At 40.4% G+C, this 14,741-nt stretch overlaps 1 protein-coding gene across 1 annotated transcript; it reads right to left on the reverse strand.

Annotated features, from left to right (window-relative positions):
- Nucleotides 1-13,715: 13,715 nt before the first annotated feature.
- Nucleotides 13,716-14,390, reverse strand: LOC121800911. The gene has a single exon (XM_042200401.1). It carries the CDS (start codon nt 14,388-14,390, stop codon nt 13,716-13,718), a length of 675 nt encoding a protein of 224 aa, XP_042056335.1.
- Between the last annotated feature and the right edge of the window lie 351 nt (nt 14,391-14,741).

Genomic DNA, 14,741 nt, shown 5'->3' on the forward strand with positions numbered 1-14,741 from the left:
ATAGCAATGGGACCTACGGGTCATATATACAATGGCAATGGACCTTCGAGTCATTTACAATGGAATCCCGGGCAGATACTAGGCTTGATTTGTCACAGAATAATAAACTGAACAAAGTGGCATGTGCATATGTATATGAATTTGGATTGAATATTTGCTGGTTATTGCTATATATTTTGGTTTAAGAATATGGCTGACTATTGGACTGTGGAATTAAAGGTAAGGTTTATATACACTGAGTTGTGGCACATATAAACCACTAATATTTTTCAGGAATAAGATATCAGTGAAGTTTTGGTTGACGTGGGTCATAGGAACTGCACGTGTTATCAGGTCGGCGGCTAACGCGTTTAGGCAACCTTCTCCTCCTCATCATTTTTGCATGTAGATAAATGTGTAGTATATAGAGTGGTGAGATGGTCCCACTACTGTTCATAATGTTTTAAATTGCGTACTTGAAAAATGTTGGTTTTGAAGTTATATGATATTTGTGTTTCATTTACTTGATAGATGGATTGACTATTTTGAATTTTTGAATTTATTAATTGTAAGTAACTACGTCACCAAGGGTTGGGTGTGACAACAACAACATCGGTATCCCGTAGTGCAGCGCCGGCGATGCGACGACGCAGCAGCAACATCAGCTGCTGTGGTTCGAGTGGGAGCCCTTCGTGGGCAGTTCCAGGCTCGAAAAAACAGTCGGCAAACGCCGGAGGCTGTTGTCACAGTGGTGTTCTGAGTGGGAGCCAAATGGTGGTTCCCGGGCTCGTGTGGTTGCGTTGAAATTTCCAAAGTTAGTTAAAGTTTCCTAAACCCTAGGAATAATTTTGGATATATTCAAGATATAATTAGAATAAGTTTTGAATTTATCAATTTAATTGGATTATCTAAAATTTAATTTTTTAATTAAAGTATGGATTAATGAGATATTTATCCTTATTTTATGGATTTAGATATAATTGAATTCTATCTAGATAAATCCTAGATTAATTTGGATAACAATAATTATTTTATTTTATCTTATGGATTTATATAGATTTAATTCTATGTGAATAAATTCTAGATAGACTAGATAAATAATTAATTATATTTGGATTTTATCCTCATTTTATGGATTTAGATATATTTAATTATATCTAGAGAAATCCTAGATGAATGTGGATGATAGTAATTAAATTTATTTACGTCATATGGATTTAGACAGATTTTTTCTATCTTGTTGAATCCTTGATTGACTAAGATAAATATTAATTAAGTTTATACATATCTTGTAGATATTGATAGATCTATATCTATCTAGAATATATCTTAGTAGATTTGTATAATTAAAATCCATATTTATCTTTATCTCGTGGATATTTATAGAATTAATTCTATTTAGAAAATATCCTAGTAGATTTAGATAATTAAATGTATCTCTATCTTATAGATATTGATAGATTTATATCTATCTAGAATATATCTTAGAAGATTTAGATAATTGTTAATCCAGTATTGTAATTATCTTTTGGATTTAAGATAGATTTAGTTCTATCTAGTTAAATCCTAGTTGAATAATTAATATTAATTCTAGTTTATCCTAATTTTATGGATATAAATAGATTTATTTCTATTTAGAAAATATCCAAGATAAATTTGGATAAAGATAATATACTATAATCCCAATCTAATTGGATTTTGATAAACTTAATTTTATCTATAATAAATCCTAATAGATATGATATATTCTAGTTTCTTATTCTAAATAATCTAAGATTCTTTAAATCTTGGAATGATTGGATTTTATCTTCGTTTCATGGATTTGGAGAAATTTTTTTTATCCTGAAATATCCTGGTAGGATTTAGATAATGATAATCCAAGGTCAGTTTTATCTTGAATTTTAGGATTTGATTTTATCCATGTAAAATCTAGAATAATCCTAAGAGGATTTAGATAGATTCAATTCTATCTAGATAAATCCTAAATTAGTTTGGATAGTCAATATCCAAATATATCGTATCAAATCCGAAATTCCTATTTTGGATAAGATAAGGAATTAATTATTTAATTAAATCTCCCTAGATTTATTAAATAATTTCAATAATTATCTAGTGAGATTAATTATCATATTATTAAATGGATTTATCTATTTATTTGGTGTTAATCTGTTCTAAGTGGAGTATCTGTCTTATCTACTTATGTGATGATTATGCAAAAACCATGTTAAAATGACTAAGCGATAATTACAACAGTGCGTTGTATATGGTCTCCATAAATTGGTCTATATATGAAGCAGTTTCTAATATTATCGCGACCCACCTTAGTGGGAGCAATAATCCTACGAAATAGCAAGTTCATAAGATTAGACTTCTTAATGGTAAATTGTTTAATCTGGAAGCATGTTTCTAATATTATTGCGACCCACCCTAGTGGGAGCCATAATCCTACGAAATTGCAAGTTCATATGTTTAAACATTTAAATGTATAAGAAGCAAATAAGTTTAATTCTTCTGCATAGTAGACTGGTCGTGAACGATGTTCACAGAAGGTGACGCAGTCGGTCCTTTGTAGAAGAGAAATAGAATTTCACAACCTAGATAGGCTTTGGCTACCTATCGTGAAAGGTTGCAGTGTGAGTCCGCATATTTCCTTACCTTAGGAAATAAACGACACTGGTGTGGTATAGCACTGAAGGATCTAACAGCTGAGATAATTCTTTCTTGCTATTTACTGAAAGACGAGGTTTCGGTGATTGTTAGTTCTTAATCATTGTTGACATAACATTGAGCATACGATATTGATTATGCACTACTTTGATTTATCAAATGGTGTGGATTTTTCGCAATCCAAGAATCCTGATATCTTGGGTAGTGGTGATCTATGTCTAGAGGTGCTAGTATTGTTATTGCAATGAATCGTGTGCTGGGTGAGTCCAGTTTGATAATATCCTCAAGATTGTTCGAAAAAGGTTCTATTATTCAGAAACCCGGCCGGTTGGAATTTATTCTAGAATAATAAATAAAGATTTTGAACTAGACAACTCTTGGTAAAAGATATTAATTAATTAAAGTCAAATAGCAGACTTAAATTAATTAATGGATATTTATATTTTAAACACGGGAAATAATAAATTAAAGATGTAAAGCCCGGATTACTCGTAATTTGGGATTGGACGGGCAGTCAATATTATTATACTATAGTGGATGATAATAATATTCTATTGGACTTGTATTAAATTGGGGCTCAATTTAATTAGTAAAAGTCCAACAGGTTTGGCCCAAGTCCAACCTCCATGGATCCCTAATCTGGCCCATAATAACTCTATATAAAAGGAGATTAGAAAGAAGATTAAGTGTGAATTAACACATTAATTTTCGTGCTCCCCTCTAGGAGTAGACGAAAAATCAGTTTTTGACAAAACTGATATTCTGTCTTCTTTCTAATCAAACCCTTTTCGATTCTGACAAGCTTTGCCCACCCAAAGGTCATTATCTGAGTTCGAGATACAGATTAGAAGGTTCGTGGTTGAGTACGAAGAACATCACGTGGAGAAGGCGCAAGCAATCGACGATTCTTTGGAGAATCAGATCGGTAATTCTAAACCGTAGGAATTCATGTTTTAGGTTTTAATTCCTTTTACATGAATTATGTGCGTTCTTGGATGCAATTCTGTGTTTAACATGTAGTTAATTAATCCCATAATCGGTCAAATAGATCTGTATGTATGATTTATTTGTGAATGCATGACTTCCGCTGTGCATGGGGCTCTAAACCCCAGCAGTGCTTTCATCATCTGGTCAAGTATTATACTACCAATTAAATTCGAATTGCACTGATCAAGTGGACAATTAATTCCAGATGAAACTCAAATAGTTCCACTTGATCAGCTTCCGTCCTTACTTCCGACTTTTAATTTCTAAGAATTAAAAACTAACACTCGAAAAACTATTTGCACTAACTACCAAGGATTTGACCCAGTTCCCCTAGGGTGTCACTTGATCAGTTTAATGGATTAAGAATTTATTGCTTGATCAATCAGACTACCCACGAGTACCCGATCACTCCTTTTACCTGCTCACTGGGTTGGATTAAGCAGGATCAGTGGAAATTCTTCCACTGTGCCTGCTTCGGTCTTGTCTGTAGGGCTCAACCCGATGACTATTTACCACGAAGGAAGACGAATTGGGGGGTCTCCTGGGAGTATGTTTGCCTCCTATGTGTGCACTGCCTTCATGGTACGAAGGTCCGCCCACTTTGAATTCCGCCGCCTAAGTATTAGTTTGAGTTGACACTGGAAGAGTAGCTATTTCTGCCCCACTATGAGCTCTTCCTTTCTCAAAGTGGGGTCGAGTCTGCGTTTTCGATCACGGTGGGGTGTCACTTCTTCTTCTATCCTAGCGGGAATCATGCACAGGTCTGGGTTAATCTCTGCTCTTTTCCACTTGACCACCTCTTCACCCAGTCTCAGTTCTTTCTTCAATTGTCCTCCATATCCTTGCGGATTTGGTTTGACTGGTTTTTGGTACGTCTGGTTGGACAGGCTCTTGAGGGTAATTGGCGATGTAGGTAAAGACAATAGTTGCCTTGTAGGCGAGGGATTTTCCTTCAGCATTCCTCTCAATGGGTCAGCCTGGTCAGGTGGTTTCTTGTCACGGCCGCCCTTACTATGGATAGCAAGGACGGGGAAATCGCGACCAAGGGGAGGGACTAAGAATTGAGGGACACAATAAAAGTTGACACTTAATGCAAAAATCTAATTAACTCCCAAAATAACATTTGTTTTAGTCTACAAAAACATTTTAGTTTAACGAAATAAGCAGCGGATTAAAGTCTCAAAGTATTTGACATAATAAAAACCGTACGAAGTAAAGTAAACTCTTGTGACATCAGTTTCAAAAGTAGCAGAGGAAATAAGTTATCAAAGAGAATCATAGGATGACGCCTATGTATGGGGACACAACGCATCCAAAGTTCCTAAGCCGACTCAACATCCATCGCAACATCCCGCTCAACCTGCACATAAAGAAAACATATGCAAGGCTGAGTATTTGATATACTCAGTGAACACGTGCCAAAATATTTGACAAAAGTTATGTCATCCATACCACAGTGAGCTAGAGTTTTACGATTATTTAAGAAAATATCACGAATATCACAAAACAGTTTCATAGTCTGGCCAGACAATCAATCTCCCCACTTTCTCAACAATCCAACAATCAAATCATCATTCCACAGTGCGACAAAAGTGTGGCCACGCTATTCGCCCACGAGACCGGCCGACTAGCAAGGACGGCTCCCGATCTCACCAGTGTACACAGCCTGATAGGGTTTGCGGCCCTACTCAGACCCGAATTCGTTTCACACATAGCCATATAGCCTAACGGAGTAAACTCAGACGAACTAGGCATCAGGCACACAATCTCAATCAAAACAATCCATGGCATGACATAACACTTTAAACCACCCTTATAGCTCCACAATCATACTTTGGAAAAATTAAAGAGTTTAGTTAAACAAAGCCCAACTCGCTTGCTTAGACAACGCAATACACAACTCAAAAGCAATCCTCGTTCCTTGTGCTCACGTACGCACTACAACCCTTGTCAACACCACAACACAATCAGCCTTCCATCAATATAATTTATCATGCATGTCATACGTTCCTTTCATCGTTTTCTTAAATTACCCATCTCAAACGTTCACCAACATAAGGAAACACACCATAGTATACCTCAACGTATAACACATAACCCCGCCATAAAATACGTTCCTTAATCACACATGCATCATGTAATTTATTCAAACATGACAACAAGTATTATTTTAACATGACAGAAATCTGGTATAACTGCGCAGTCGTTTTGTAAAAATCATTAAAAATCCATCCGACCTCCGTTGGAGCTGAACTTTTACCACAACACAGTAAACACATCAAAGATCATACAGTTATAATATCACATAAAAATAACATATTTAGGTCGGTCAAATCAAAAACGAAACTCACTAGACGAGAATATAAATTCTGACAGAACTGCGCAATTAACTTCAAAAATTCATTAAATATTCATCTTTCGTCAAAAGAGGCTAAAATTTATACACAACACAGAAAACATCTCAAATTTTACTCAGGTAAAAATTCGTGCCAAAATAAGATCGTTTGGTCGGTCTAACACATGTCGGAATCTACTGTCAGAATACCACAGTTTTCATACTTCACAAATTCGAATTAGGGTTTATCTATCATTCATCCAAACACATATATTCATGCTTACAACACATAATCATGCTTCAAAAAGATCTCACAACCATGTTCTCATATATTCACATATCATTCACCAACGAATCATCCACAACCTCACACATACATATACATAAACGCATATCCACATACTTTCTCATGTAAAACATCAATCCCAACCGATTAATTTTTAGATCTATGATTTCTACACTCACTATATGCATGAGGGAATCAAGAAACCTGGATTCAATGGAAAGGATGAGAAAGAGAATTTAAATATACCTTATTTGTTCAAAAACAATCGGTAGGAATGATAATTGATGCGATTCTTCGATGAATCTTGAATTTCCAACTCCAAATTGATGCAATAACAAAGGATTGGTGAATGATTTTTGGAGAGGATGAAGAGAGTGAGGGAGCCGTGTGAGGGAGAGAAAATGAGGGAGGGAGGCGTGTGATTTGGTGGCTAGGGTTAGGGTTTTAGTTATTTAAGGTTTAGGTTAAATTCCCACACTAAATTAGAATAATTAAATTGTGGGAAAATAAAATAGAGGTAAATTCCCACAATTGAAAAAATAAAGTAGGCATGTAATGGGAGAGGATTTTCGAAAATTGCTATTTATTTAGCAAGGAATTGATTTGGTATTAGTTGGAGAGAAATATATTCACAAATTACGCAACAAGATAATGAGTATTTCATAAACAAGGTAACAAGATAATTTAAAATCTCCAAGTATAGCACAAGAGAGGGGGGGTGCGTGTACTATGGAAGCATGGAAGGGAAAAATATTTAAATCCTCAATTAAATGGGAATATGATTTAAATTTGGTAATTTTTTTGTAGGAAAAGACTCCCACAAAATAGGTAACAAATAAATTTATTCCACAAGGAAAAAAAAAGAAGGCATATGGGGCGTGTGATAGGGAGAGAATTAAAAGGAAAATATTCACATCCCCAATGAATTTGGCATAGGAATTAATTTGGTATTTATTTGAATAGAAGAGATTCCACAAAATAGGAAACAAATATAAATTCCTCTACAACAAGGGATGGCCGAAAATTTGGGTTATATTCCCTCAAGGAAATAATTCAAATCTTAATTTAATTAGGGTGAGAAAATAAAATGTGACAAGATTTAATTGGATTTAAATTAAATGAAAGGAATCAACAAGGCACCAATTAGGGATTTTTCGAAATCTCTCAAGAATAGGCTTAGGGTTTGAATTCCATGTAGCACAAATTAGGGATAGTTTGATTTGGATTTAATTTGGATAAATATCCCAAACCAATTAATTAAATCCAAGAAAGAGAATATAATTTCCAATAATTGAAGGGGCCAAAAATTACCACTAAAATAGCTAGAACAATATGCATGATCTCATTTAATTATTTCCCCACTTTGGAAAACAAATATGACACTTCATTCCACATCACTCACGACAATTTATTTCACATAATCAACTCAATCACATAGGAACAAATAAATTCCACAAATGAAAATTTTCCACTCGACATCCATATTAAAACAAAAGTCGCAGAAATTTTTGGGATGCTACATTTCTCGACCCTTGCCGGTTGAGTGATCTCAGCTGGTCGTGGCAGCTTACAGAAATCCATAATTGCCCTTGCAATGGCTTGATCATTGCATCGAACCATTCAACTGCTTCCTTCTTAAGCTGTTCATCTTCATTGGAATCAGTGGGCGGTCTTTTGAAGAGCTCATTTCCTAGATACCCTTGCTCCCAAGGCCTAATAGTATCCACCGACTGTATGCTCTCACTGTCCTGTGGCTTTCTCACAGCTCTATCAATGTCGAATGTAAACTGTTCTCCATTAAAAACCAGATTCATCGTCCCATGGCGGACGTCTATGACTGTGCTGACTGTAGATAGGAAAGGCCTTCCCAAAAAGACTCTGGTAGACTCCTCCGCTCCTGGCTCTGTCATCCTCATGACGAAAAAGTTGGCGGGGTACTTGAATTTGTTGACCTTGACGATTTCATCTTCCAGAATTCCCTCTGGGTGAATGCAAGACCCGTCTGCTAGTTGTATCATCATATTGGTTTTGACGAGCTTAGCTTCTCCCAGTTTTTCATATATAGAATACAGCATGATATTGATGGAAGCCCCTAAGTCGCACATTCCGTGCTCCATTCGAACGTTTCTGATGGAAATTGGGAGTGTGAATACCCCGGGGTCAATCTTCTTCGGTGGAAGATCACTTGGTTGGATCACCACGGCTACACTTTCTGTTTCGACCATCCTCCCTTTCTCAGTGACTTGTTCAAGTGCACTAGACTCTCCTTCTTTTGCGACTTGATCAAAGGCGATGGACTCAGGGCCTTCTTCATGATTGGGCCCGTTTGTGGGTGCTAGAGAACTCGCGGATGGGTTTTGATAAACTTCTTCTGATTTTAGAGATACTGCATTGACACCTTCTCGCCCAGGTTGTGGTTGTACCGTAGCCGGAATTTTTCCTTCATTTCCCCTCAGCTCGCCCAGTGACATGGCGACCTGAGATAGCTGCCTTGTAAGCATATCTAGTGTAGCTCTCTGTTCTCTCTGGGCCTCTTGTATTTCTCGCATTGCATCATGGGGCTAATGTGGGATCATTACATCTCCTGGACCTTCATTTTGCTGTTTGTTATACCTCTGATTAAAACGACCTCCTCCATGGCCATGTTGATAGTAGCCGGAAGGTCCATACTGTTCTGGCTGGTTCTGGGAAAAATGATTCTGTTGGTTCCCTTGGAAATACTGATTTCCTCTTTGGTACGGTGGGACATAATTTACCAATTGATTATTTGGGTGTCTTCCCTGGCTGCTTGACTGAGGGCCTTGGTGTTGGTACCTCCAATTTCCGTCCTGTTGTTGGCTTGACCAGTTGGGTTGTCCTCCACTGGACCAGTTTCCTTGGGGTCCATTTGACCAACCTGCCTGACTTCCCTGCATTCTATTCCCTCCAGTGTTTGGTCTATTCTGGACCCGAGCAGGCCTGTTGGGCTGCCCTTCAGAAGGTTGCATCTGCTGTGTCGAGGGCTGTGGTGGTTGGCTTTGATTCTGGTCAGTCCATCGAAAGTTTGGGTGATCTCTCCATGGGGCGTCTCTTTGCTTTCCCTGGATCCAGATGCATTTGCGTTCCAGTGGCCAACGGCATTTACTTGGGGCAGCGGCTCTACCTCAGGGGGGAATTCGCAATAGTAGTAGTGACACTCTTCTGGCGGAGGCGGTGGCGGCGCATACTGCGTCTCTTTCGGTGCAGCTGGTGGAGGCGATCTGGCTTTCTCCACTGCCTCAAGCAGCTTCTTCTCCATCTGCTCAAATCGAGCCTCCAGCTTTTCGTCATTGCGTGTCTCGGCTGCGTGCATCGAACCCCTTCTGTACTTGCCACGGGACGTCTCGTATGGGCGTTTCGCCTCGATAAGCCTTTCCAGGATGTTTTTGGCTTGGCTGAATGGGGTCTTTGAGAAATCCCCTTGGGCTGCGAGGTTTAGATCATTTTTGCTATCGACTGTCAGTCTACCATAGAAGATCGAATATATCTCCTGCTCCCCCAGCTTTTGGTTGGGGCATGCTTGAAGCAGCCCTTGGAATCTATCCCAATACTGGCCGAGGGGCTCATCGTACTCCTGTCTGGCTTCTGTAATCTCCCGCTTGAGGGCACTCGTTCTGGACGTTGGAAAGAAGCGATCGAGGAATATCATTCGGAACTCGGCCCATGTATTGATGGACCTTCTGCCAGTCTCGACAGCAATACTCCAGCATCACCCTTCAAGACGAAGGGGGTGGCCTTCAGCCTATAGTCCTCAGACGTAGATCCAGCGGGTACAGGCTGGATATCACAGTATCGGCAAAACTCCTCCAGGAAGGCGTACGAACATTCTTTTGAAAGGCCGTAAAAATGGGACAAAACGGCCAGTACTCCTGACTTGATCGCGATAGTTCGCATCCCAGGAGTAACGGAGATGGCGTGTGTGGGCTCCTTCTCGTCATGAGCGTGCAGAGAGCCAATTCCTGAATCGTCGGCGACGATGGCCATCTTTGCTTCTGCTTGTTCAAGTGGTGGTGGTTTAGGTTGCGCGTTCTGCTCTCCTTCTTCTTCGCTGGTCAGTTGATCAGCAGCTACTGCTGCTGCTAGCGAGGCTCTATAATGAGTGTTAACTACGCCGGCTTCCTGGACTCTCCAACGCGCGTTAGTTTCTCTGTATAAAAAGGGATGATTCCAGTGTCCACCGCGTTGGCACCTTCTCATCAACAGAAGAAAAAAACAAATGAGAAAAGAAGGAAACAAAATTATATACACATGTGCGCTACACACAAACATAAAATAACACCATGCTTCCCCGGCAACGGCTCCATTTTGGCAGGCCTACGATCGCGGCTTTTTCTCTTGGATTCAAGTTATATGGAAGAGATAACTGAACCGGATGGATCAGTTAGCAAATGTCGTTTCCACTTGATCAAGTTGATCTCGCTATCGCACGCCACCAAGTTGATCTAATTGGATGTCGTTGCCACCTAATTTTGCACTACTTTAACAGTAAAGCGGCAAGTTCGGGGTCGATCCCACAGAGAAGCTAGTGTATCAAGTGTGTGAGTAGTGAACAGGGGGTTGGCTGCTGCCACGCTTTAACTTGAGAGTTTGTAAGTACGGTGGGTCGCGACTAATGGGGGAATTAAGAAGCGGGGAAGAAGGGGAAACAATCAAGGGGTTCGACATGTAGATCAAAAGGTGAAACTTTATTACCAACTTATAGTCTGAAATCACGAAGCAACATAGTTTGTATGAAAAAAATAGTTCAACAGATTAAGGAAACATAAGAGTTTTTAAACTTGGCATAGCGGAAGCATTTGAGAGTTTGCTACTACTATGTATGAAGACACAATAGCAACCAGAACACTTATTGAATATGATCTCTGTCCAATGCTCAACATCCTCTGCCGCCCGTCCCCGCTCAACCTGCACATAGGGAAAACTCATGCCCGAAATTTATTTTATCGATACAATAAATGTCAGGCCATCATTGAGTGAGACTCGGGTTTTACTTTAAAGAAAAAAAATACCGAGAAACAATAAAATCATTTCCGTAAATAAAATAGTGTCCGCGCAGACAATGTCATCATCATCCTCCATCGTATACCATATCTGAACCATCAGGTGAAACGAGAATGTGGCCACAAACTCGATCACTGGACCGGCCGACCCAAGGGACGGCTCGCGATCCCCGTCAGTGCACTAGCCTAAGTAGGGCTTTCCGGCTCAGTGCATCTGCCACTACATTTGCTTTGCCCGGATGATAGTTAATGCCGCAGTCATAATCCTTGACTAGCTCGAGCCATCTGCATTGCCTCATGTTCAAGTCTTTCTGCTCAAAGAAGTATTTTAGGCTCTTATGATCAGTAAAAATCTCACACCGAACTTCGTAGAGGTGGTGCCTCCTAATCTTCAAAGCATGCACAACGGCTGCTAATTCCAAATCATGAGTAGGGTAATTTAGCTCGTGTGGCCTCAATTGACGCGAAGCATAGGCAATCACCCTACCGTTCTGCATCAATACACATCTAAGTCCAACCTTAGACGCGTCAGTGTAAACCACATAGTCTATTCCCGGTTCTGGCACGGCGAGAATAGGTGCAGTGGTCAACTTCTCCTTCAACAACTGGAAACTAGCCTCACACTCCAGTGTCCAATTGACCTTAACCCTTTTCTTCAGTTGCTGGGTCATCGGCCTTGCAATTTTGGAAAATCCCTCGATGAATCTTCGGTAGTATCCTGCCAGACCCAGGAAACTCCGAATCTCATTTGGGGTCTTTGGCGTATTCCACTGTTGTACGGCCTCCACTTTTGCAGGGTCAACTCGAATCCCTTCGGCCGTCACAATATGTCCCAAAAAGTTCACTTCCTTAGCCAGAAATCACACTTACTAAACTTGGCGTACAACTTCTCAGTTCTCAGTGTCTCTAGAGTGATCCTTAGATGTTCCTCATGTTCTTTTTCATTTTTCGAGTAAACTAGCACATCATCTATGAACACCAAGACGAACTTGTCCAAGTATGGATGGAATACTCGATCCATTAAGTCCATGAATACCGCAGGTACATTTGTTAGTCCAAACGGCATTACTACAAACTCATAAGGCCCATATCTTGTTCGGAACGCCGTCTTGGGAATATCTTCTCTTCGTACCCTCAATTGGTGATATCCCGACCTCAAATCCATCTTCGAAAATACCCCTGCTCCCCTGAGTTGGTCAAACAGGTCATCTATTCTCGGCAGAGGATACTTGTTCTTGAGAGTCAATTTGTTCAATTCACGATAGTCTATGCACATTCTCAGCGTTTCATCTTTCTTCTTCACAAATAGCACAGGTGCTCCCCAAGGCGATACACTGGGTCTGATGAAACCCAAGTCCAACAGTTCTTGTAACTGAATTTGGAGTTCTTCCAACTCTTTAGGTGCCATCCTATAAGGTGCCTTTGATACTGGTGCGGCTCCTGGTTCTAGATCGATAGTAAACTCCAACTGTCTATCAGGCAGCAGTCCTGGCAAAGCGTCGGGAAAAACGTCTGGAAACTCACGTACTACAACCACATCTTCAACTTTTCTTTCTTTCTTGTCATGCCCTTGCAGGTAAACGAGATAGGCAGGATGCCCCTTTCTAATCATCGTAGTTGCTTGAAGTGCCGAGATTACCCAAGTCCGTTGATTCATTGGAATCCCGTGGAAGGTAGTGGGCTCCTTCCCCGGGGTTTGTAAGGAAATTTGCCTCTGTTGGCAGCGAAAAGTGGCATTGTTTTCGGCTAGCCAGTCCATTCCCGGAATAATATCAACTTTTTCCATTGGCATAACATGTAGGTTGTGAGCCACTAAGCTAAGTTCTCCCACGACAAATTCTATGTTCGAGCAAGATTGTGAAATGTCTATAAGGCCTCCTGTTGGTGAGTTCACATTCATCTTATGTTCAATTTCATCAATAGGAAGTTTTAAAGCATCTACGCAGGAGCGGGATATAAAGGAGTGCGATGCACCCGTAACAAACAGAACAGCAACAGGCATGTCAAGTAGTGTTCACATACCTGCCAGATTATCCTGTTTCGGATCTCCCTGTGCGGCTTTAGCTTGCTTGCGTCCCAAAGCATAAGCCCTAGCTTGAGTGGGATATGGTTGGTGATGTTGTTGCGGCTGCTGAGGTGGTGTAGGGTTCCCTCGAGGCCCATTTGGGGTTTCCCCTATTCCAGCATTGTTGTTGCTCGGGCACTCCTTGGCAAAGTGTCCAACTCCACCACATTTGTAGCATACATTAGTCCCCATTTTGCATTCACCCAAATGATTCTTTTGGCACTTGGTGCAGGGAGGTTCTCTCTGACGGTACTCTCCAACTTGGTATGGAGTAGTTTGTTTTCCCTTGCCCCGTACAGAGTTTGGGGTACCTTGGAACCTCTTATTGCCAAAGGATTCTCGGTTCCTATCCCACTTTCTCTTATAACCGAAATTTTGTTATGGTTTAGGTGGTGTTGGGGTAGTAGGCGTTGTTGTCTTTTCTCGTGGCATTGCTTCCTCCACATCCAACGCACGAGACAGTGACTCGGCATACGAGAGCCTTCCACGGCATGCCAAGGCCATTCTTATTTCGTGCCTCAGACCAGCACAAAATTTCTCCGCCATCTTCTCATCAGTGTTCACTTGCTCTGGTGCATATCGAGACATATCACATAGGGCACGGTCATATTCAGTTACTGTCATCCGCCCTTGCTTCAGATTGTAGAATTCGGCTTTCTTATCCTTACGGTAACTCCTCAGGATGTACTTATCATATAATTCCTCCTTGAAGTTTTCCCAAGTTAGGGCGCCTAGTTGTTCACGCGTCATCGTTCGCTGCTTGGTCTCCCACCAAAATTCTGCGGACCCAGTGAGCTGGTAGGTCACGCACGATAGGCGCTCCTGATTAGTGCACCTTAGGAATTTGAATATGCGCTCTATGGCACGAATCCATGTTTCCGCCTTGGCCGGATCTCCCGTTCCATCAAACACGGGAGGGCACTCTTTTCGAAATTCATTTTTGATGTTTCGTTCTAGCTGCGGTGGTGGTGGTGGTCCCTCGGGTCCCACACTACTTTGGGTTTCATTGCTGGCCTCATTTTCGTGATGAACTGTTACGCGTCTGGGAGGCATTCTGTTTAACACACGCGTTAGTACAATTGTCCGAAATTTACCCATCACCACACCACACCACAAAACCTCTTCAAAAAAAAATTTTACATGTTTTCCGTACACATCTCATGGTAAACACGAGCACAATGATAAAGCAACGATAATTTCATAACTTAAAACAAGTACATCTTTCAAGGTCTTTGTATCTAGTACAACAAAAAAAACTCAAAAGAAAACTACTACGTAGTTCGATAAAACAAAACATCCATAAAACTAGGAAAAGCAGAAAAACTCTACTTCTAGGGTGCTCTCTCGACATTCACCGCATCCTCATTTCCAACTTCAATCTTCCTTTCAATCCTCGTCTGGGTC

This window comes from Salvia splendens, chromosome 4 (assembly GCF_004379255.2).
Source record: "Salvia splendens isolate huo1 chromosome 4, SspV2, whole genome shotgun sequence".
Taxonomy (NCBI): Eukaryota; Viridiplantae; Streptophyta; class Magnoliopsida; order Lamiales; family Lamiaceae; genus Salvia; species Salvia splendens.

What these genes read in the sequence shown, in the direction of transcription:
- LOC121800911 (XM_042200401.1), bottom strand. Translation starts at nt 14,390, where the DNA reads ATGCCTCCCAGACGCGTAACAGTTCATCACGAAAATGAGGCCAGCAAT.